Source organism: Prinia subflava, chromosome 5, assembly GCF_021018805.1.
Source record: "Prinia subflava isolate CZ2003 ecotype Zambia chromosome 5, Cam_Psub_1.2, whole genome shotgun sequence".
Taxonomy (NCBI): domain Eukaryota; kingdom Metazoa; phylum Chordata; class Aves; order Passeriformes; family Cisticolidae; genus Prinia; species Prinia subflava.
In genome coordinates this window covers 60,388,934-60,412,955 of record NC_086251.1, presented here as the reverse complement: position 1 = coordinate 60,412,955, position 24,022 = coordinate 60,388,934, and the positions used below count along the sequence as shown (strand labels likewise).

General features: G+C 49.0%; 1 protein-coding gene across 1 annotated transcript; it reads right to left on the bottom strand.

Moving 5' to 3' along the window:
- Positions 1-2,703: 2,703 nt before the first annotated feature.
- On the bottom strand, positions 2,704-23,756 carry GCH1 (GTP cyclohydrolase 1). Its single transcript, XM_063399654.1, has 6 exons — positions 23,322-23,756; positions 11,849-11,958; positions 9,646-9,701; positions 6,752-6,783; positions 5,762-5,846; positions 2,704-4,762 (listed from the first exon to the last, which is right to left on the bottom strand). The coding sequence occupies exons 1-6, from the start codon at positions 23,629-23,631 to the stop codon at positions 4,636-4,638; spliced, it is 720 nt and encodes a 239-aa protein (XP_063255724.1). The 5' UTR covers positions 23,632-23,756; the 3' UTR covers positions 2,704-4,635.
- Between the last annotated feature and the right edge of the window lie 266 nt (positions 23,757-24,022).

Here is a 24,022-nt window from a genome sequence, read left to right as displayed (position 1 = left end):
CCACAAAGGTCACCCAGTCCAATTCTGGCCCTGCACAGGCACCCCAACAACCCCACCCTGTGCCTGTTGTCCAAATCCTTCTTCAGCCCTGGCAGGATCGGTGCAGTGCCCACTGCCCTGGGGAGCCTGTTCCAGTGACTGTACCCTGAAATTTTCCCTTTTTCCTGCACATCGATGCAGGGCAGTGTGTGCTGCCTGCAGCAGTGACTGTCACCTCCTGCAGGCACCCCTGCAGCCCTCCAGCAGCTCCATGCCTTGTTCCAGGATAGGGGAGCCAAAGAAATGCCAGCTGCAGGGTGAGCTGTGGCTTCCCTGGTGCAGCCAGGGGGTGCAGAGGCACCCACAGCCAGGGCAGGAGGGAGCTGAGGCACGGTCACCTCCCCACAGCCCTCCCAGGAATTACTGCCTCCCTGGCATCCACACAGCCCAGGCCAAAGCAGCACCACTGTGCTTTACCTTGGCACTTTAAAAATCATTTCCAGGCCTTTGCAGTGGAGCTGAGCCCTCTTACAATGGGTTTTTCACCTTTGCTTCACTGTTGCAATCCTGGTGTGGAGAAAAAGAGCAAACAGAGGGAACGTGGTGCAGTTCATCCACCAAAACCACCCCTGCAACACCCCAACACCAAAAACACAACATAAAGTTGTTAAAAACTACAAATAAATTCCTTGTGATTGTATTCTTTGTGTATTTTAGCAACATTTCTTACAATACTGTGATTTATTTTCTGTCCCTCCCAGGCCAAGACTTGTTAACACGATCTTTAATGTTTTATGCCCCCCCAACTCCTAAATCATGAGCGTAACTTCAAAAACAATTGGAAGGCAAAGCTTTTCCAGAAGTTATTTCCAGGATCTGGGCAGAAGGGCTCAAAGGGCACAGCTGGTTCAGGCTCTTTCCCAACCCCAGCTCTGGAGAGCAGGGCAGGAACCAGGGGCAGGGAAGGAGCTGTCACAGCTCATTCAGCAGCTCCCCGAGGTGTGGAAGGTTGTGAAGGCTGCACGAAGCCTCTGGGATGATCCCAGCCCTTGCCTGCAGCCCCTCAGTTGCTGGAAGGCAGATTTTTGACTAAAAAGAGCCTAATTTGGGGTCCAGAGCTGGAGGAAGTTGCCTGAACTGAAGCATCCTGGTGGGCTCAGCAGTGCTGGGACAAATGTTGGGCTCAGTGGCCAGGAAGAGATTTCCCAAATTTAATGATTCCATGATTAAAACCTGCACCTAGGGGTGGAACACAGGTGGTGAGGGCCAAAGAGCCCAGGACCTGGCACAGGGATTTATGGACTGGTCACTCCACAGCACAGGAGCAGGAGGTGATGGGAGACACCCAAAATAGCCACAGTGACAGAAAAAAACTCAAAGAAGCTGCTCAGATGGGGAGCCCTTGAGAAAATAAAATTGATAAGCAGCACATAGCACTGGAGAGCATCAGGAAAGGAATGGAGCATGTGATAAATCAGGTGGAGTCCTGGGAAATGGGGCAGTTCAGGGCTGGGAGCATGTCCCCTGATTTAACAGGTTTTAGTCCTTCTGGTTCAGCTTTTTCTTTCAGATTTTTGCAGGATTTTTTTGAGCTATAAACACTTTGAAGCCAAATATTTTTTCATCCCAATAAAAACAGATTTTCCCATTATTGCAAAACAAGTGAGGCTCCTTCCCAATCCCACACCTTAAAAAAAAAGGGGGGGGGCAGGGAATAGATAATTTCTTGCAGAAGTGCCTGTTTTCCCAAATAAACCATTTCCACCACAAGCACCAGCTTTAATGCACAGCTGTGAGAAAGAACTCAGCCTCACCACAAGGATGAGTCTTGCCAGGAGCATTATTTCCAAACAGCCCAGACCATTTGGATAAAAAAGACACCAAAGGCTGGAGGAGGCTTCACCCATCACCCCTTCTCCTCCCTGGCCACCAGGGTGGACCCTGCAGTCCCCTTCCCTCTGCACTGCTCCTCAGGAGTGTGGGATCCATGCATTTTATAATTTTTTTCCCTGAATCCCAGCAATATCTGCTTTCTGGGATGCTGGAGGGCAGCAGGAATGTCTTCAAGCCAGCCTACCCACCCCACACCCAACCCAAGCCTGGCTTCACCTTCGCGGTCTCTTGTGGCAGCTGCTGGTGGGATTTATTTGTTCAGGTAATTTGAGCATCTGGCCAGGAGTCAGGTATTTCCTCAGGCCCCCGTGAGGCCTCCAGGACAGCTCAAGAAGAGTACAAGGAGGCTGTGAAACCCCCCAAGCTCAATGCCAGGAGCAGCCACTGCCACCCACCACCCCTGCTCCAACGCATTTGCTTTGGTTCCTCTGGCTCCAAGGAGCAGGAAGAAGAAGGTGACAACAAATCCTGGAGGGTTTTTTTGCTTCCCAGTCACCAGCTGGGAACTCAGCTGTGGGTCACCATCCCAGAGGAGCAGCCCAACACGTCCTCCATGAGTGCAGAAGCCATCTCCACCCGAGGGCAGGGAGCTCCTGCCCTTTCCCTGTGCAGTGCCACCACCTCCAGGTCCCCCAAGGATGCTCCCACTCCAAAGGATAACACTGTGCTTTAATGTTCCAGAGACAATGACTGGTGAGCAGGACTGTACATCCTATACATATTTACACACGGGGGGTCGTTAAAGCTCGTGTATTCCAACAATGCTGACGGTCCGAAAAACGCACCCAGACTTACAACAGCAGAAATGGGAACAGAATCCAAGGCCACGAGTAGAGAGAGGTATGTTTTAAGGACTACAGGTCACAGGGAAATAGAAAACAGTGGTGGTGCAACGTGAACTTTATCCTGAATAGAGATAAGTGGTTAAAACACAACTTTTTTGGTGCCTCAGGAGCAAGACCATGTTTTACAGAGACCTAATCTCCAAACTAAAGCCAGGAAAGAGAAATAAGTGTACTCGTGTGTGCCCCTTTGGTCCTCAAAATCATCCAGTTGAGTTAAAAAGAGAGGTTTACTGCCAACTCCAGGCACAAAAGATTTAAGGCTTTTCAGCTGGATATTTGTAACACGCTGAACTGAAAATTGGCGATTTCAGGAAAACAAATTCCGTGGAGTTGCAGCACAGCTTGTTTACACTTAATCCTACAGAATCCAGGACAGAGGAGGTTATAAAAGATTTTTCCAATAATGCTGTGATGGTCCTCAAAGTAAAATTAGCGTGATTAAACACATGAGCTTGTTCTCCTTGAACAAGTTCTTTAGGCCCATTCTGACCATTTTCATTTTGTTTCCAGCACGGGCTGGAGCAAGAGGGAGGAATGGTGGTGAGATGGAGCTGGCCAGAGCAGGAGCTGCCCTTGAGATTTTTGTGCAGGACATCTTGGATTGATACCCAGCAAAGAGAGAGCCCTGGGAACCTCTGGGCATCCACCCCCCTGACTGACATGGGTTTTGCAAGCTCGGTGTGAGGCGGGTGGTTTTCATTTGCACCTCATCTTTTCCCAATTAAGAGTTACAAAACTCCCATTAAAATGGTAACAAAGCAGAAGTTCAGCCAAGCCCGGCCGGACTGAAACTTTTTGTACCAATTCTGCCACTTACAGAGGTTGCCACATACACAGAGAAAAATGTGGTTTGATTCATTCTGGTGGCCCTGGAAATGCTTTTCTCAGCTGCTCTTACGAAATGAGCTGTTGTCATTCCAGGTTACTCTGCCCTGAAATAACCCAACCTGTCGGCAGGGAGGGGAGGTCCCATGGGCTGTGCTCAGGATTTCATGCTCACCTTTGCTCCAGCATTGGAAATGGAAACCTTGGAATGCTTGCAAATCTTCATTTTCTCATTATCAGACTAATTTTAGCTTCTCGGTCTAACCCGCGGAAAGCCAAGAAGGAAAGCTCAAGATATAAATATTAAAAACCTCTTTGGATACCTCAGTACTCTGCAGACAGATTCTGCAGGGTTTTTTCCTCTCCTCTGTTAAAGTTTCCTTAAAAGCAGTAAGAAACTGCCAGTTCAAGTGGTCAGATATTCTGAGGCACAGAGAAAAACGTGCATAAACCCCTTTGTACTGAGACAGGGCTGTGCCCCAAATAATTCAGAAGTTAATTCCCTGCCTGTTAAGAGGATAGGAAAAATGGAATTTACACATTTCTCAAACAAACAAACAAACAAAATGCACAAAAAAGGAAGGTTAATACCAGCAAGAATATAAAACACTCCACAGGTAACAAGTCAGAGGTATAACACACATATCCAGGTACTGAAACAGCCACTGCAGGACTTGCAATAAAACATAGTCCAGTAATTTGGGACAATCCCAATCCTACAAAGATCCACATCCTTTCAGGTGTTTCCTGTGCTGCTCCACATTTATTCTAATAAACACAACTATTTCATAAATATCCATTTCACTCCTAAGCCCCACTTCTCTCCTGACAACTGGATATTCTGCATTACGGATGGAAAAAACATTTCCAAACTCCTGTTTTGTGGCTTGTAACTCTGTGCCATCAGCACCAGTGGGAATCCAGGAGGAGCCTCCCCATCCCAACCTTTTCCATGTGCCACCAGAAGCCTTTCACTGCACAAAGACTATGACAACAATTCACGAGATCTAGTTTGGAACTGGGGTGTGGGGACGAGGACAGACAGTGACACGGGACAGAGCAATCCAGAGTGCATCCAGAGGGGAGCACAGTTTCAGCTCCTGATGAGCGTCAGGAATTCTTCGCGGGTCTTGGGGTCTTCCCGGAACACGCCCAGCATTGTGCTGGTCACTGTTTTACTGTTCATTTTCTGTACCCCACGCATGACCATGCACATGTGCCTAGGAGAAATGAGAGGGGAGTCAGTGCAGCAGGAGCACTCCTGGGGAGGGAGAAATCCCGCAGGGAGAGATGTTTCTTACACGGTCACATCCAGTTCTGGGAAGGCAACAAAACCTCCACAAGCACAGAGGGCATCTGCAGCACCTCAGCTGTGGAAGAGTCACATCCCCAGCCACTGAGCTCCCCTGATCCCAGGAAAATCCCACCTTCCCGAGGTGCATTCTGATCACAGGGACGTGCCTGCTGCCAGTCCCCAGCTCTGCATTGCTCGAGGAGGCAGAAGGAGCACAGGGCATGGGCCTGGTGCAGTGGGGACAGCTCCTCACTGCCACATCTCCACTGGGGATCAGGCAGTGCCCACTTGAAATGGCTCCAGCACATCAGGATTATTAATGTTTTTACTGCTAGTAGCAATATTTTATTATTAATAGGGTTGTTGTTGTTACTGTTATTATAATTACTAATCTCTCTGCCTGAGAGATTAGTAATAGCATAGCACACGCCAGCCAAAGGGGCAACCTGAACCAGCCCTGCAGCACAGGGATTCCATGGGGCCATGATCCCACCCCTGGAACACCTGGGATCACACAGAGCCAGGATCTCACTCCTGGAACACCTGGGATCACAGCCCTGAAACACCTGGAATTCCACCCCTGGAACACCTGGGATCACATCCATAAAAACACCTGGGATCTCAGCCCTGGAACACCTGGAATTCCACTCCTGGAACACCTGGGATCCAGCCTTGGAACACCTGGGATCCCACCCCTGGAACACCTGGGATCCCACCCCTGGAACACCTGGGATCTACCCCTGGAACACCTGGGATCCAGTCCCTGGAACATCTGGAATTCCACCCCTGGAACCCCTGGAATTCCACCCCTGGAACCCCTGGAATTCCACCCCTGGAACACCTGGAATTCCACTCCTGGAACACCTGGGATCCCACCCATAAAAACACCTGGAATTCCAGCCCTTGGACACCTGGGGTCACTCACGTGGCTTCCACGACGACGCCGACCCCGGCGGGCTGTAAGGCTTCTGTGATGGCGATTGCAATTTGTTTGGTAAGGCGTTCCTGGACTGGGGGAACAACAGGGAATTCAGACCCCCAGAGTCCCAGAAGGGTTTGGGACATTAGAAGGGACATTAAAACTCATTCCAACCCCCCCACCATGGGCAAGGACACCTACCACTACACAGGGTTTCTCCAAGCCCCATCCATCCCATTTTCCATTTGTATCCTGGAACAGATATTTTATTTCCTTGTTTATATTTGAAGCCATTTTACATTCCACCTCTCCAACCACAATTTGTTCTAACAGCTCCTCCATTTCCTATTTTGCAGTAAGATTTTCTTGTCTCTCTGTTCTGTTTCAGTTTTAAGTGTGTTTGTTCCCAACGTTACTGCTGCACCATTTATTCCACACGCCCAATTTCTCTTCTTAAGGAAAGGAAATGCAGATAAAAAATGAGCTTTGTCGTGCAAAGCTTTACTTCCTGCAGCTCTAGCACCCTCTATTCACCAGCCTGGTGCTCACTGAGGCTGCTGTTGCCAAGACCAGGCCAAATTTAACCACAGGACAAAGGCAGCAGGATCAGCCCAAGCCAAGGCTTTGACCCTGCAGCATCCTCTCCTTCTCAGGGGCAGAGGCAGCTCTTGCTCCTTTGCCTCAGACCAGAATTCCTGAAGGAATTCCAGATCTCTGCAGGGGAGTTCATCCCAGCAGCACCCAGCTGGTTTAGCTGTTCCTGGCAGCTCTACCTGGTAGCACATTTATCCTTGCAATTAATTCCAGCCTCCGTTTACTTTCCTAGGCAGAAGTGACCCTTCACTGGGAGTGCAGGGGCTAAGTACAACAACATAACCTCTTCAAGAAGGGTTTTTCTCCCCTCTTAAACTCCACATCCACAGTCCAGCCCCAGTCCCCAGCCCCCTGCACTGACTGGGAGGAGTGCACACAACAAACACCAAATTTTGTGTTTACCTTGTAATCTTCTGCTGTATATTTCCACGATCCTAAAGGAGAAAGGAAAAAGACAATATTAGAGTTATTTCCAGCTGGCCACTGACTGACCTTCACAATTCATTTGGTGCTATCCAAAGAGAGCCCTGCACTGATCCGTGTCCCTCCTGGAGATCCATGTGGCTGCTGCCCGGGTGTTCCTCATGGACCTCCCTTGGCACATCACTGTGCTGGGGGACAGGTTTCCCCCTGCAGGGACTATTTTAGGGCAAGCCAGTCACTTCTCCTCTGGTCTCCTTCTGTTGGTTTGGAATTCCTTCTATCCCCACCCACCTGCATCCCACTGCTTTGGGGGATTTCCTGTCCAAAGGCTCCCTAAACCCGAATTCCTGAATATTTCCCTGTCCTTCAGACCAGACCAAACACTGCCTTAAGGTCAGTTCAGATAATGGATTCCCAGAATGCTGAAATTGAGCAAGAAGTGTCTTGGATTCTTGCATTTAACCACAAATTTAGCTGGGAACAATGAGACAGAATTTGTCTTATTTAGAACAGACTCTCTCCATCCATATCTCACTTCATCCTTCACTTTTCAGTGCAGGGCTCACCTTAATGGGCCCCTCCAACACGATTTCAAATTTAAGCCATTGGTGGGCAGTGGAAGTGACACTTAATGACAGCTCTAGAATCCACCCATTTAAGAAAATCCATAGAATTGCTCTGTAACTCCAGGGGTTGTTCATGCCAGCCTCAGATGCTTAATTACACTTCAAGTGGCCACAAAAAGGAGTTGTTATAGCAAGATTTGATACCTGTCTGGTCACACCAGACAAAAGCCAGACAGTGGCTGCCAGCCTGAAGCATCTCTTACAAGCATCATCCCCGACAATGAGACTCTCCTGCTGTTTTGGAGAGACAATTAAATGCACAAACTCCCCTCCAGCAATGAAATGGCTGTGTTACAGCATAAAACAAAGCAACACAATATTTAGATTATCTATATGGATAGGCAACATGCTCAGATATTGCACAGAAGTCCTAACCAGGTGTTTATATTAAAACAGTTATTTGAAAGAGCATTTTCAAGCCTGAGCTCAAAACCCAGAGAAAAATGTTTGTTTACTGAATACAGGTCATCCACAACTACAGAAACTCACCACATTAGACTAATCCTATTATGAAAGATTAGGCCTAGAGCACCAGCAGCCTCACAAATCTTTGCTTGAACACTGGTGGCATTATATAGGGCATGATTTGGCTCCCCAACTTCTTCAGGGCAAGCACTCAAAAGTGAGAACATTTTGTTATACAAGAATCTAATCTTTTCATTATTGCAGTGTATGGGAGTTTTACCTTCCCCTTAGAAAGAGGCAAGATTTAACCTTTGAGCACAGTGCAGGAAGCCTCGCATATATTGATGCAGGTTTCCATTCTGAGGCTAAATAGCAGGAAAATTGTATCTTTCTAGCACCATGTTGCCACTTGCATTTGAAAAATAAAATCACTGAAAAGCATTTTGAGCTCCTTTTTACAACTGCAGTCAAGAGAGAAATGGAGATCAGAGCAGGCACAAACCAGCAGATGCACATTTCAAATGTGATCCTTAATCCTGTGCTGGAGCCCTGCAGAAATGAATCCACGTGCTGAGGACAGTCTGTTCAGGAAGGATGGATCCTCCTCAGAAATCCAACTCCCAAAAACATCAACAAAACAACACCCCCAGCCCTGCACCACCCAAAACTCAACACAAGCCATGGGATACCACACACATCCCCGAGCACGAGCAGCCAGCAGGAGATGAAGCCTTTGCCCAGCAGCTGCAGCTCTGACAGCTCAAAACCCAGCCTACAACCCCAGCAGCTCTGGAGAGACACAAAAGAACCTGCAGGAGAAAATTTACACATGGAACCACCTCTTTCCAGCCTTCTAAGCAGAGCAAAGCCCACAAGCCCTGCTGGGGACAGGGAGATGCCTCCTGCAATAGCAGGTTACACAGCAGAGATGTGTAAGGATCCTTCACTCTCCAAGGATCCTTCCACTTCCAAACCCAACTCCCTGTTGTGCAAGCAGAGAACAACAGATCTGGCTCTCTTCAGGACATTTTGCTGTCGTATCCTGCACATTTTTCACCTGCTAAGAAAACCCAGCAGGCTGGCAGATTTGCAGGGCTAATTTCTCATTAGTGTTCCTGGAACTAGAGCAGGATTAACAGACCCATCAGGGAAAGCAAAACCTATGTGGTCTTTCTGAACTCCAGCCAGATTTTTAGAGTTGTTTCTCAAAAAGGGTCTGATCCCAAATAATCTGCTTATTACCATCCTCTTCCTCACCAGCACAAGAAAATGTCACTTAATAACAAGTCAGTGCAACCACTGACTCAAGGGTACTTGCTAAGGAAAAAAGCTATTTTACATAACAAATGGATTTCCCAAGGGTATCACAATTGCCTTGTTTCTTAGGCTGAACTTAATCTATAAAATCTACCCCACAGCACTCTCAGCATCTCTTCAGTGAAAGAAAGAAATGCCAGCTTCTTCTGAAGAGTCAGCTAGGAGATTAAAGCTTTAGATTAAATTTATATCCATAAAAATGTGATCATCTACACTTTGGAGGTTGTCAGATTTTTGTTCTTATTATTCAATCTACACCCATGTGGTAAAGAGCTGGAAATTCTCAGTGGTTTTTGTAGCCTGCCTTAGAACACAACCAAATTCTCTTGTTCTTTGCCTCAGAGCCCCAAGACTTCATCTGTCCTCCCCACAAAGATAAACCAGTGCTGAGGATTGGTCTAAATCCAAATCCTGGACACAAAGTGGGCCGAGCTTTAGAGGGGAGAGGAGATTAGAAAGATTAGCACAGCTAGCACAGCCCGGATCCTTTTTACAAATTAGCATCACTTTCATTAGCTCACTTACCTAGCAAGCTTGCTGAGGCCAAGCACTTGTTTATTGGGGAGATAACCAATGTGTACCTAGACAGGGGAGAACAACAATTAACAGCAGCACAAACGCCCTTCCAAGGGCACATGAAACTCATGCACAGACAATGAGATGTGCATTTGCCCCAGAATTCACTCTGGGGCAGCCCAGAAGTTTTTAGCATGTGGAAATAAGGTGGCACCATGCAAGCCTGGGGATTTGTGGAGGTGAGACTGTCCTGGTGAGGAATAGGTGAGTTTTTCTGAGGGGGAGAAAAGTCACAGCTCTTCAGGAGTCAAGGCTTACGTTCCAAGTCTCAGGAATGCTACAGAACACTGCTGCATTTGGGTACAAAGGCAGTCTGTTACTCAGCACAGCACTATTTGTCTAAAATAAACAGGCTTTTCTTGCAAGACCTTACATGGATTTAGGGAGTGGCAGGAAGAGGGACTGTGCTTTATTTCCAGTGAAAGTTCTGATGGTAAGAGGTAGTTTGCCACCAAAAATCAGGCTGCACTTCCTGATTTGATTTTTTTTCCCTTGTTTTAGTATCATAGATCACTGATGATTAACTCAGCTTCATCCTGCTCAAATATAGATTTGCTGAACGTGAACTAAATTGGAAGAATTTAGCAGAAAAGTGCTCAGATTTGAAGGGATGGACATTTAGCTCCTTGATTTTAGAAAGCCACGGGGGCTACTGAATTCCAGTGAGTTTAGAGTTATAACAGATTATAAACCAGTACTTTGTGCCACTGGGCCAGAGACTTGAAAGATCAGCCATGATACAGCAGGGGAGTGTCAGTGGGGGATTCTGGCTTTGCCTGGAGGCCCCATCTCAGAATCCTGTGCTGCTGTACCTGCAGTAGAGGTGCCACAGTGCCCCTGATTACCTGGCTAATTTGCTCATTCCTACCCCTTCTGTTAGTCAACCAACCCACTGACACCTGAAAAGACATGAAACATTTCAGACAAAGTGAGAGACACGACTTAGAAATAAGTTTTGAACCCTGTTCCCCATATTTTTGCAGATTTCTTGATTTCCTTTAAGGTAGAACTGCAAATGCAAGACCTACAGGTGGGTGTTTGCAGCCTGTTTGGTGCACCCAGCAGGGCAATGCTTGTTCTGAATATTCAGAGCCATACCAAGTCATTTAGTAGGACTGAGTCAGTGTTTGTGAGGAGATTTCTCCAAACCACACAGGTTAAACAGCTGGATATAAAAAATAAATGCACACATTGCCACAGGAGTAACAGGGAATAATAGACACAGTACACACAACCAAGAGTAACAGGCACAACAGAGAGCTTGCACAGAAAAAGGTTATCCTGCTCTCCAGTACAGCACCAACAGCAAGAAAAGAAAGCAAACAAAACTGAATTGACTCAACTAAATGAACAGCTGGTTTCTGTTCATGGATTTTATTTTGGGGAGACAATTTGTTTGGAACATATGTGGCACTGGTTGAATTTTCTAGCCAACACAAGCACGTGCTGCTCGTGGACCTGTGAGCTCCTCGTGGTAGCAGATGGAGCAGGCCAAGCTCCATCCTTCTGTGCTGATAAGGGAGTGAAGAGGCTGAGTCGTGCAGCTCCCACTCAGAACTCCTCATCACCTCCACAGTGGTTAACTGGAGAAATTTTATTTCCCTAAAGTTGTTGGCATTACAATTCCAGCCCCCTCTGAAGCACCAGCCCTTTTCACGGGACTCCCCAGTTAAGCACAGCCAGTTTGGGCCACTCTCCCCCTGACTCAGCTCACATCATTAAGGCAGGGCTGCTAATGAGTTTGTTCCACTCTCACAGGGGGTTTCAGAGATGGATGTGCCCTGGATAGCTCTGAAGCAGGAGCTAAATCTGTGACAGAGCCAGTGTGCAGGGTGAGCTGGTTTAATATCGAGATGTCTGCCCTCCAGGCTTGCTGCTGCTTCATGGAGAAGAGCTTTGATATGAAATGTCAGAAACCATTAGATTACTTAGACTAGGAAAGGTTGAGCAGTATATTTCAGGAGCTTAAATTCAAATAAAACCTCACATTAAGGAGGCCTTCCTTATTTGTATTCTGGAGATCAAACTTCTAGAACTGTGGCCGTAAGCAGCAGGTACTTACAGCCTTAAAAGCTTTGTAGCTACAGCCACAAAGTCTTTTACAGGTACTTTTATTGTGCATTCCCACATTTGTTCTGTGAGGGAGAGTTACCTTTCCAACAAATGGAACGAGGTGATGCTCACACAATGAGAACATGTCTATGTCCTTCACAATTACCATCTCATCATGGTCTTCGTCAAAGATGGCGTCGTTCAGGACATCTGAAATTAAATATTTGCATTAAAAATAAAGGCAAAAAAGCACAGCAGGCTCTTCCAGACAGCACCTGAGAAAGCTTGTAGCGAGGGCAGAACTCTCCCAGGGCTATAGATTTTAGGGTTAAGAGTTGGGAGGGAAGTAAGGAGTAACATCACAAGCACGTTTTGGTTTGTGAACGATCCTTGCCACACTGCCGACGTGCTGCCCCAGAAGTCAGCCTGGAGTGTTTTATTTAATTAATAGCTTGAGCATGGGTTAGAAAATATCTGGACTTTGCACAATTACTGACATCTTAAGAGCAATTAAACTTCACAGCTGACAAAGAGAGCACCGTGGGCTTCCATTGGTGCTTCTCAACCAAACCAGCCCGAGGTCAGGGGAAATCTAAGCCATCCCTGTGGTTCCTCCAAACCCTTCAACACCAGCATTGCTATCTCCAAGCAGGCTTTGCATGCAAATTCCATCCTGTAGCACTGCAGGCAGCAGCTGTTTAGGTACACAGAGAAGTCAGAGACACATCTGGAGAGAGATTTGCTGTCCTGATCTGAAACGGGCTGGCACCACCACACTGCAGCCCAATTCTGCACCTCAGAGTTAGCAGAAAAGTGAGGTGCAGAACCCCCCACGGAGACAGAAGGGAGAAGAGACAGCTCAGTAGGAAAAGGAACATATAATGTGACACTTGGCTAATCTCAGAGCTCAGCAGAACGGATCCTCACTTGATTCTCCACTTTCAGCAGTCCCTTGACAAATCCCTGGATAATCCTGGCACAGGTTACAGGACATCAGTCTCCACAAAGATTGCAGGCACCTGGACCGAGCTCAGAGAGCTTAAAAAGTCCCAAGTGCAGAAACCAGGTCTTTTGAAGAACAGGAGAGAAAAGCTGTGTACAAGGGGGAGAACCAGCTGTACAGATGGGCTGACAGCAAGGATAAGGAACCCTGCAAACAAGTTCAGCTGGAAGCCACACTGGCTCCTTGGAGTTACTGCCAGGAAAGCAGAGCCCCACACACCACAGACAGACCAGGGCACTCAGGGACTGCCCTGCAGGCACCACGGAGCACCTGCAGGGGTGGTGACACAAATCCAGCAGCGGTGGTGACACAAACCCAGCAGCGGTGGTGGTGACACAAATCCAGCATTGGTGGTGACACAAACCCAGCAGTGGTGGTGACACAAACCCAGCATTGGTGCCTGCTCTGTTTGCCTTGGTGCCCTCCCCTGACACACAGGTCCAGCTGATGGCCACCATCTGCTGTCGATAAGGGCTCCCCATCACCAGAGCACATTTTAATTTCCTGCCTGCTATCAGCCCTGCACAGGTAACCCTGGAAACTGCGCTCACAGCGCTCTGCCCGCCACACGGGCCCTTCTCAGGTAGGGCTGGCAGCCTGCAAGGCAGCCAGGGTGGATCCCAGAAGGGTTTTGGATCGGGTCAGAGAACAGGAATATGGGGCATGAAAAAGGCCAGGGAGCAGCACAGGATTGTGTCCTTCAGGTTTCTGGTCTGGCTTACACCAAGCGCTGCTGGAGAGGGTTTTGGTCGCATGGGCAGCGTTGTGCAGTTGGGTAATCCTGAATTTAGCCAGGCAAAAGGAGAATCCAGAACAGAGGGTCTGAACGGGCTCAAGGGAGAGGGAAGGGGAGGCAGAGCAGCTGCCTGGGTGCTGAGCTCCCTCCTGCAGCACTCTGCAGCCGTGCCATTTCCACAGCAGAAAGGCAAACAGTGGGTGCACAGAACCTGCTGCTGTGGCCAGAGTTATTAAAACAAAATCCAAACAGATCCACGGAGCATCTCCAGAGTGACTGCTGCTGTTATTAGACCCCCAGCTCGGCTCACACCAGCCTTGCCAGGAGCATATCAGAGCCTGATGTCAGATATGGATTTACGTCAGCGCTGTCACAAAGCAGATTGTTCAGAACAGCCAGAAATGGCCAAATTCTCATTAAGAATTTCTCAGTAATGTCTGACAGAGCAGAGCCAGAGCTACAGAAGGTACTTTCCCCATGAAGCCTCATATCCATGTACATATAGATTCACACACACACTAATTAACATAAAAACACATATTAGTAGATCCTTGCAAACTTTCTCTCGCATCTGTGTTGTATCATGGAGAAACTCAGCCAAAGGGAAGTGACCTCAGAAGTGCCACACAGGCAGCTCCAGGAAGAAAAGGCATCCTGCACCCTTCTCCTGGCCAAGGCAGTCAAACAGGAGTACAAAGGGCATCCACCCTACTTGCACACCCCCTCTTATGCCACAACAATGCCCCCCACAGCCAGAGGAGGTTTAGGGGTAAAAAAACAGATCTGCACATCAAGAACGCAGCCACAGAGCTGTGAGGATCTTCATGCTTCTTATTTATAGTGGCCTTGCCATTTTTGCACCTTTTATTTGTTTAATATTAGCAGCAAGTTGCAGCCAGGTCACAGACAACACCTGCAGCTGTACCTGCAGCAAGATGTGCTGGTTTTGTCAGCACCAGCTGCTCCTTGAGAAGAGGGGCCCTCAAAGGAAGAAACCAGCTCAGTGTCAGGGCCTCCAAAAACTCCTCCACAAGTGCCAGGTGATACAAGGACACAAAGGTAAAGCAAAGTGTGAGGCTGAAGGCCACCACCTGAGAGCCCCAGTCACGCCTGCTCTGCTCCAGGCCCTCCTGCTCACACCCCTCAAGTCTCTTTCCCTGCAAATCAGCCCAGTTTGGAGCCTGCCCAGCCCTGCACCTCCTCCTTTGGAGCCCAAGCCCTGTGTTGGCAAAAGCAGAGTGAGCAGAGCATCTTTTCACAGCTGCCTCTACCTGTGTCTCACTGCAGCAGCTGTTTGCAGTAATTACACAGGAGACACTGCTCTGGCAGAGACTCAAACACCTTGTGAAGGGAAGAAACACCATTTTATCTAAATTTGTCAGGGGATATTTTGGGAGTTTTTAGATTTTTAAAATTTTTTTCTAGTTTTTCCATTTGCAATAGCATCAAACAGGGCTCTGACAAGCTCAGCCTGTGTGCTGCAGCACAGGTTCTGGAGAATTTAACACAGCTGAAAGGGCAGAAGGGGAAACATCCTCAAACTAACCAGGCCAGAAGCAAAGTTGGGGACAAATTTTTGCCCCTTTTCCCTCATTTTTACTCTACCTACTATGCCATGCTGCCTGCTTCACAAGTTTGATTTCATGGTTTGTTGAGTCAGGGTGCTCTGTAAATTATCCCAGCTGATTTTTCCTTCAGCCAAAAGTTCTGTTCCTGGTGCAAAAACTTCACTGGGCTGTTGGAACTGAACAGGCACCTGTGCTGCAAGTTAACTCCTGGAACAGAGCAGAATTAATTTGCCCTTTATCTTCAAAAAGAGTTGATAAAATGAAAAATCAGGACTGGATGAAGACAGAACGAGAAAGACCTTTCAGGATTTTGCGTCAGAGCTCGGCAAAGATACCTGTTGCTATAGAAACTATTTGCATGGCTTTAATGTGACACAGGAAAGCAAAAGCACCTCTGGCAACCAGAGAAGGCAGAGCCCACCCAGAATGGGCTCAGGACGTGGAGGGGATGAGGGATGGCAGCACTGCAGCAGCTTCACAGCACTTCAGAGCTGCCTTTTTCCCTGTGCCTGGGAGTGAAGTGGTGCAGGCTGCTCTCCCCAGGAGTTAAAGCACTTCCCCGTGGTGTGAAGTTGCCTCACAGCTCCAATTGAAGTGCAGGTTGCTCAGTGCCAGTGGGATGAAGGCAGCCTCAGGAGCTCCCTGACACTGCTGCTGGAGCTCATCCATCCTGGCACAGACAAAAAGTTCTCCTGACACTCACTTGACAGGCCCAGGGTGTCCCCTCTGCTCTCCATGGTGACCCTCAAGTGCCACAAGCAGGGCAGGATGGGGCTCAGGCCAAGGCAGGATCATCCCATGGGACAAGTCCCACCTCAGCAACACCCACCAGCTGGAACAAACTAAAGCCCTGGCTGAGCTCAGACACCTCCAGGAGCACAGAGTTACCCCCAAAGCAATGCAGGGACCTGACATGAACCAGCAGCAGGCCGTGGTTTGGAGGATGCTCCAGAGGAGCAGAGCCATGAGCCAGCTGAGGCTGACTGCTCTGTAAGGCAGGACCAGCTGGGGAGTGCTGGCAGATATTTGTGATTGTCCTTCTCAGAGTTCCCCCCAGCTGGGGACAGATGTAACTGGCAGCAGGAGACACGAGTTCACAGCTGAATGTGCGGCAGGGAAAGCAGCAGGGTCAGGGTGAAATCTGGAAGGAAACTGCTGTAAAAACCTCTCAGCTACTGCTGGGTCAGCAGTAAAGTGTGGAGTCAAACCTGGCTTTGGTTTTTATTTACTCCTGTGAATTTACTGTGAATAATACTCCTGTGAAATACCTATTACAGGTAACTGAAGTCAGGAAAAACATTCCAGACGAGCAACAAGAAAATTATTGCAGCCTTTGAGCATTAAAAAGGCACCAGGAATTTATTATGCATACAGAGAGCCAGGCTATAAAAATATTAATGTAAAGGGCTTGTACTGCTGCAGAAAGTTAATGACTTCAGGTTGCTAAGAAAGGGGAGGCTCTGGGTATGTCATTTGCTTCAAGAAATCTTGGAGAGCTCTAGAAAGAGGCACAGCCTGAGATGCCACATGGCTGTTTAAATAGGCAACAGAGTTCAAAAGACGCTGAGAAATGAACACTTGTCACAACAAACCTTCCCAGCAGGAACCAGGAGAAACCTTAGACACAAAAAAATTTACAAGTTTCTGGCTACTATTTCAGATTTCATCACCAAAAGACTGGAAACAGACACCCAACTTCAGACAGGAACATTTGCTTCAGGAGCAAAGCTTAATCCCCCAGTTACCAGAAGGGAGGTGAACCAGACGTGTGATTCAGGGGACAATTCACAGAAGCAAAGATAAAGGAAAACCATTATTGCTGTTCAGCTAATTCTGGCTGTGATTAGCAGAGTTTTGTTTATTTTCCTGTAAGATACCCTCCAGGTTGTAGTGAGGCTGGAGTCTATTCATAACAGATCAGCTACTGCAGACAGATGAAGCCAAGATTAGGTTCTAGGAGTTGTCCTCTGCCAGGAGGTTTATTAATATGAGGGAAAGCAGTGTTATGGAGATGCTCATTAAAATGCATCAGGGTTTCAATAACCATTTCAATGTCCCATGTCACAGAAGGTGCCCATCCAACACTTCTTTCTGAAACTGAAACAAGGGAAAAATCAAAGACAGAACACTTTGGAAGGGCAACATGAAAGATCAGAAGCCTGCAACAGCTCAGATCCAAGAGGTTACAATATTTAATAAATTCCTGACAGAACCCAACCAAGCTTGGTGCTACTTGAGCATTACCAGTCAGGAGAGATGATCCAGGAAAGTCTCAGTTCCCAGAAGTTTCACTGCATTCAGTGTGGGTTCCAGCATAGCAGGCTTCCCCTGTGTGGGGGCAGAGGTTGAAGAAACCCCAAAAAGCCTCACTCTGAACAACCCTGTGTCTTGGGTTACGTAACCAAAAAAAAAAAGTGTTTTCTGTTTCATCTGTAGAAAGCAGTTGGGGGATGGTTTCTTTTTTCTTTATCTCTTGTAACTCCAGGGGGAGGAGGGCAGATGCCTTCTGATAACAGCCCAGCTGTTAAACCAGGTGGGGCAGGGTTTGTGATCTCTGTCACCACTGCCCACCCTCGGGGATATCTTCTGTTCATGGGCCATTGAGGCTCACCAGTGACTGACACATTCCATCATCCATTGGGAGATGGAACACCCAGTGGGGAGGAACCAACCATTCCCTACCAGATAAAAATGGGGACACAGGGACCTCAGACATTCCTCTTTGCCACTAGATTCCCAGAGGGAGACCAGACTCATCTCACCACCACTGAACCTGTCTGCAGGATCATCTCTGCTCCAACAGAACCACATCTGTCACTCCAGGAGGATTTATCTGGACTGCTTCCAACACCCTGCCCAACAGGGTGTCAGGTCGTACTCCTGACTCTGTCAGGGGTTTCTAGGGCCTTTGTTTGCTTGCTTGCTTGGTTTTTTGGGGGTTTTTTTGTTTGGTTTGGGTTGGGGTTTTTTTGTTTGGTTGGTTTTTTGTATTATTGCATTTGCATTTTTAATGTTTCTAGTAAAGAACTTTTACTCCTATTCCCATATTTTAGCCTGAAAGCTCCAAATCGCAAAATTGTAATAATTTGGAGGGAGGGGTTTTTTTTACATTCTCCCTTCCAAGGGAAACTCCAGTTTTCCCTGACAGATACCTGTCTTTCCAAACTGAGACACCCTGTATTTCCCACCCTCTGGTTTACAGGAAACAGCCATGGCTGGAGCACAGCCATGCTGAGGTTTCAGCTGTTAACAGCTCACGGTGCTGCATCCCTGTCCTCACGCATGAGCCAGCAGCACCTCGATTCCAGGACAACACAGCCCCTCCCCAGCTCCTGGCAAAGGGCAGTGCTGCTGATCAAACAGCCTTGTTTGCTCAAGGCTCTGTGTGTTTTGACACAGCAATGCTTATCACCTCAGCACAGCAAATTGAGCAGGCTGGAAAAATGTATGTGCTTACACCATTGCTGTCCTCTATGAAAATACCAAATCCACACTGACTAGAAAAAAAAAATATATAAAGGTTGATTTTTTTCACCTGTCAGTGGAGGAAAAGCATGGACACTAATGAGTGGGGAAATGACCTAACTAGTTACTTGCTTTGAAATAAAAGCTGCCCAGCAGAGTCACTTGGCTTGCAGGTAAATAACATGCAGCTTTTTGAACCACAGAGGTCTGGGAAGCAAAGTTACCCCTCCCAGTATTTCTGATTTTCCCTGTTAAACACACTGAAAGGACAGGTGAACCTGCCAACATGAATAAAGGCTGGGAGACTTCCCTGGCAGCAGCACCCACCATCACCAGCAAGCCCAGTTTGGTGAACATGTTTTGCTTTGGGCTTTTGTGGCTGATGAGAACAGCTTAACTTCCTCCTGCAGGTGCAGGCAGCCCGTCCAGCCCTGTGCCCAATGTTTCCTGCAGGATTACACAATCCAAACCAACTCATTTATGATTCACCTTTCAAAGGCAGAACCATTGACACTCTTTCTGTAACTTACCAGTTCCTTGGGCTTGAAATCTTCAGCTTCAGTTCTGAGTTAGTGCTGTCTGCAACCTTATATTTCTATTTATTCACTCATTTACTGTCTTTGCACACACATGTGCTTTGTGGTATTTATTCTTAGACCCTCAGAGAGCACCTCTGAGCATGACATGGAGCCTTTAGAAAAAGGAGGGACAAGGTTTAACCCTTGTGTGGAAGGCAGCTGCCTGAACCAGCTACCAAAAAGCTAAAGGCACCTGGCTCTCCCAGCCCTGCTGTTAACCCTCACCAGCCAAGGGGGCTGTCCTGAAATACAATTTACACCCAGGAGTAAGAAGCTGATAGCTCTGACCCTGGAAAAGAGCCCATGTTCCTGGATGCTGGCACAGAAGCACTGCATGAAATTGGAAGTAACATTTTTGGTGACTTCCCTGCTCTGCCATCTTTACCAACACATTGAGAGGTTTCTGTTGCAACAGCTGCCAGTCTACACCAGAGCTGGAGTGTCTGCACTGAGCTGTCGGGATTTTTAATCTGGTCCCTGGGTGGATTTTATTTGAAATCACTGGAGGCATTCTTGCTGCTCCAATCCAAGTGTGATGACTGGTACTACAGAATTGGGAACAGCACACTGAATACATCCTGTCAATGAAAGGGGCTGAGGCCTTCAGTAAAGCCAGGATTAATAAATGACAATCTGGAATTAACAGAAAGAGCAGATACAGATATTTAACAATGAAACTCTACTCATGGCTCTGACACACAACACGGAGCAGCTGCAGAACACAGATAGCAGAGAGGAGCAGGGGCTAAAGCAGGGACACTGTCACACTGCAGTGCTGAGGAAACACACAGAGAAGAAGCTGGAAAGCAGAATCAGCTTCTCTGCTGCTCCCAAATCTGAATGGAGAAACAGAATTGAGGTGTTATCTTCCCTACAATACCACAAAGTTAAGCTGTGGGAAACACAAACATACAAATACTACCAGGTGTCATGGAAGCAAAATGACAACACCCAGGACAGGGGATCAAGTGACCAGCACATTTCACCATGCTGCAAGTGTATTGTGTTCTCAGACACACAAAAACCAGAAAAATCACAAAATGGTTTGGGCTGGAAGGGATCCTCCAAGGCCAGCTGGTCCAACCCCCTGCAGTAACAGCGAGGGAGGCTTAAATCAGGCACACCAAACACAGAGCTCTGGCAGTGCCCTGGAAACTTCACACTCTGCAGAAGAGAACAGAGCTGGGGAAGGGGCTGGAGCCCCAGGAGAGGCTGAGGGAGCTGGGAAGGGGCTCAGCCTGGAGAAAAGGAGGCTCAGGGGGAACCCTGTGCCTCTGCACAGCTTCTGACAGGAGGGGACAGCCAAGGAAGGCTCTGTTCCCAAGGGATAGGGACAGGAGAAGAGAGAACAGCCTCAAGTTGTTCCAGGGTAGGTTTAGATTGGATATTAAGGAAAATTTCTTCACTGAAAGGGGGGTCAGGCCTGGTACAGCTGCCCAGGGCAGTGGTGGAGTCCCCATCCCTGGGGGGATTTAAAAGCCCTGTGGATGTGGCACTTGGGGACGTGGGCTTGCAGCAGTCTTGGCAGTGCTGGGGAATGGCTGGGCTCAATCTTAGAAGCCCTCTCCAGCCTAAACAAGTTTGTAATTTGGATGTACACCTGCCACAGCTTTCTTTGTGTTCCTGTGTGGAAAATGAGAACTCCTTCACACATTCATTGCTTTCCCACCTCCCCAGGGCAGATGCTGCAGCAGACAAGGCCACAGGGCTGATTTTAGAGCCTGTCCCTGTTTGACACTCACTGCCCTGGCTCACCTGTGTCACTCCTTCCTGGCTGGCTCTGGAGCTCAGCAGGGACCGGCTGCAACCCTTTGCCTCTGGCCCTGTGGCTGTACAACCACCACCACCAGGAGTCTTTCTTGGGAAGATGGGACTTGCAGCTGTTGTAACAGCCCCTCATCTTCTGCCTGCTGCAGGGGTGAAATGGAAACACTCCTCAAACACACCCTGCAAATCACTGCTTTAACCTCTGCCTACCCAGACAGCTCCACATGTGGAGCTGAATAAGCTGGAAAAAAAAAAAAAAGCCTGAGAAAACAAGAGGTCAGGGGTTTTGTCGGGTTTTGGGGATGGTTTGGGCTTGTTTTGGTTCATTTTCTTTTTCACAAGCCACTTGCTGGTCCAGTTCACAGCCTGGCCAGGCAGAGAGCTGGATTAGTATAACCAAGGGAACACACAGGATGCTGCAGCAGGGACAGCAGCAGTCCCACAGCTGCTCTTGTGCCCAAATACTCTGCAATTGCTGGCTCTATTGTTCACGAGGTATTTAAAACTCTCTAAGAAGAATGTACTCATATTGACTCTCCCAATAAACTCCACCCATCACTTGCTTTGCTATCTGCTGTGGGCTTGTCCTTCATCTGCAGCTCTTCCTTCTGTTTGGCTGGGAAGAGTGAGAGAAATGGAAGCTGAGCATCCTGCAAGAAGAGGAGAGCAGCTGGAAAGTAAAAGTAAAAAGATTCCTCAGCTGACACAGGAAGGAATGTTAGTATCACAGCTTCACATGATTTCCTAAAAAGAAAAAGGCAGTCCTGGAGTGGAGCGCCCAGCAGTGACACTTTCTATCCTTGGATAGAATACAGCTCTCTCCAGGTATGGGTAATCAGAGGAGGGGAGTATCCAGAACCACTCTGCTTAGTTAAAGGAATGTGAGAGTTTAGAAGACCCCAGAGATCCCACCTTGGAGCAGAAACAAAGTTTTTAAGATTACTTTAGGCAACAAGATAAGAGAGGATTTAAGGGCAGCAACCTCATCCAGGTTCAGCACAGAAATTCATGCTCAAATTATCACTACAAAAATTCCTTCTGCTGGAGCCTGACAGGATGACTGAGAGACCTCCTGTGTTTTACAGCAGTAAAATGAGGGAAGTTAATCCCAGTAAACAAAAGATGATACTGTGACACCCTGATGAAACCTCACCTCAAACACACGGGGCAGCGGGGCTATGAGAGGAGCAAGGATGGCCACTGCAGCCCAGAAACCAAAACCCTGGGTTGATCTGAAAGGCAGAACAACTTGCAAGGCAGAAATGCTGTTCCTGGGGGAGGCTGGGACACAGCACTGGCACAAGAGTTTAAGCTGGCCGTGAGTAAGTGAAAGCTGGAAGTCGTCACAATGTGATTTCAAAAGAGCCAACAGCCGAGAAATAAAAAAAGAAACCAAACACAAACCCCAGCCTTTAAGCTGAAGCACAGTGCACTTAGAAAAGGACCCTGACGTGCCAGCAGGAGCTCCCTGATGCCATCAATCAGCACAGCTCAGCCTTTGCATTCGGCTACAACATCCTGCTGCAGCTCTGGGGCAGGCTCGGCTCACCAGGGCTGGACTCGGGAGAGCAGAGCAGGAGCAGCTCCTTCCTCAGCCACTCTCTGAGATCCCTGCTGGCTCTGTTTGCATCCCTCACTGACAGGAACTCGCCTTTTACTGTAAGAAGGAGCAGAAAGGGGAATTCCCAAGCTCACCAGGCTCTTTTTTACTGTTTGTACTGGGTACAGTCCTTAGTCAAGAGGCTGAGAAGAGGAAAAGTGATGTAAAAACCACACATTTTCCAGCGGTATTTACCCTGCATTGAAACCACAAGCTGTTGGGGAGAAGATATCCCAGCCAGTTGCTTTCCTCACACCCTCCCCGAGGGAGCAGAGACACTGAGCTGGGGCAGGGATATGAGCCTGGGGCTCCCCTCCACACCTGCATTTGCTGCTGGCACCCTGAGGTGGGGATGGGATCTCCCTGTCCTGCTCTTGGCTCCTTGCCTTGCTTCCTTAAGTTTTATTCCCACATTTGAAACTCGATTTATTCCCACTCACTCGATTAAAGCACAGGCAGAACAGGACTTTTCCTGTGGAAATTCGAACCCCTTCAGTCTGCTAATCGAAACAAATATTCCCACCCTGTCTGAGCACAGCCCGGCCAGGGAGGGAGGAAGGAGGGAACCCGCAAGTTCCTAAGCCTGGGCTTGAAAAGTTTCCATCAGAAGAGAGAAAGCAAAAGCGCTTGCTCTGCTCACCCGAACGAGAGGTTTACCACAGAATGGGAACTTTCCCTGCACAGAGTTCAATAAAAAACCCGAGATATTTGGGGAGGCGCACAGGGAGCACCAGATGGGTGATGCTGTGACAGGGCAAGGATGTTTTAAGGAATTCATCTCAAGGGACAAAGCAGCCGCTCGGCTGGTTCCCAGAGCAGGACCCTCCACCCCCGCGGCCCCGGGAGCGCTCCCTACCCGCGATGGTCTCCTGGTAGCCCTTGGTGAAGAACTGCATGGCCGTGGCCGCCCTCCAGGGCGTCTTGAGCAGCCCCTGCCGCTGCGGGTCCTCTCCCAGCGCCCGCAGGATGGAGGTGTAGGCTGCGGCCAGGCTGGGCAGGCTCAGCTCGTTGTCCTCCTCGCTGCGGGGCCGCTCTCCCCGCCAGCCATCCCCGCTGGTGCCGCTGCCGGTGCCGGTGGCCGGGGGGATGCGCCCCTTGTCGGCGGGCGGGGAGGGCGGCGGCCGCTCCCGCCGCGCGTACCCGTTCCAGCCCCGCGCCGCCTCCATGGGCCGAGCGGGAGCGGGGCCGTGCGGGCCCCGCCGTGCCCGAGCCGCCGCAGCCCCCGGGCCGTCTCTGCCCGGCCCCGCAGCTCCGGCCGCCGCCGCCGCCGCCGCTTTTATCCCGCCCGCGCCGCCCCCATTGGGCGCCGCCGCCGCGGTGTCACCGCCGGCAGCGGGAGGGGCGGCTCGGCCCGCCGGGGGCATCCCTGGGGCTGGCACCGGGGGATAGCGGGAGATGCCCCGGGATGAGGAGGGCGCTGGGGGTACCGGCGGGACCCCGAGATGGGTGCGGGGGATGCCAGGGGGTCCCCGGGGCTGAGGGTACGGGGTGTCCCCGGGCTGGGAGCACCGGGGATGCTCGGGGTCCCGAGGGATCCGAAGGGATCCCCGGGCTGAG

Coding starts and splice junctions, on each gene's coding strand:
- GCH1 (XM_063399654.1), bottom strand. CDS start 23,631: ATGGAGGCGGCGCGGGGCTGGAACGGGTACGCGCGGCGGGAGCGGCCG. Junction 11,959..23,321: donor CTACCAGGAGACCATCGCGG/GTAGGGAGCGCT, acceptor ATTTAATTTCAG/ATGTCCTGAACGACGCCATC. Junction 9,702..11,848: donor TCGTTCCATTTGTTGGAAAG/GTAACTCTCCCT, acceptor TCCCCTGTCTAG/GTACACATTGGTTATCTCCC.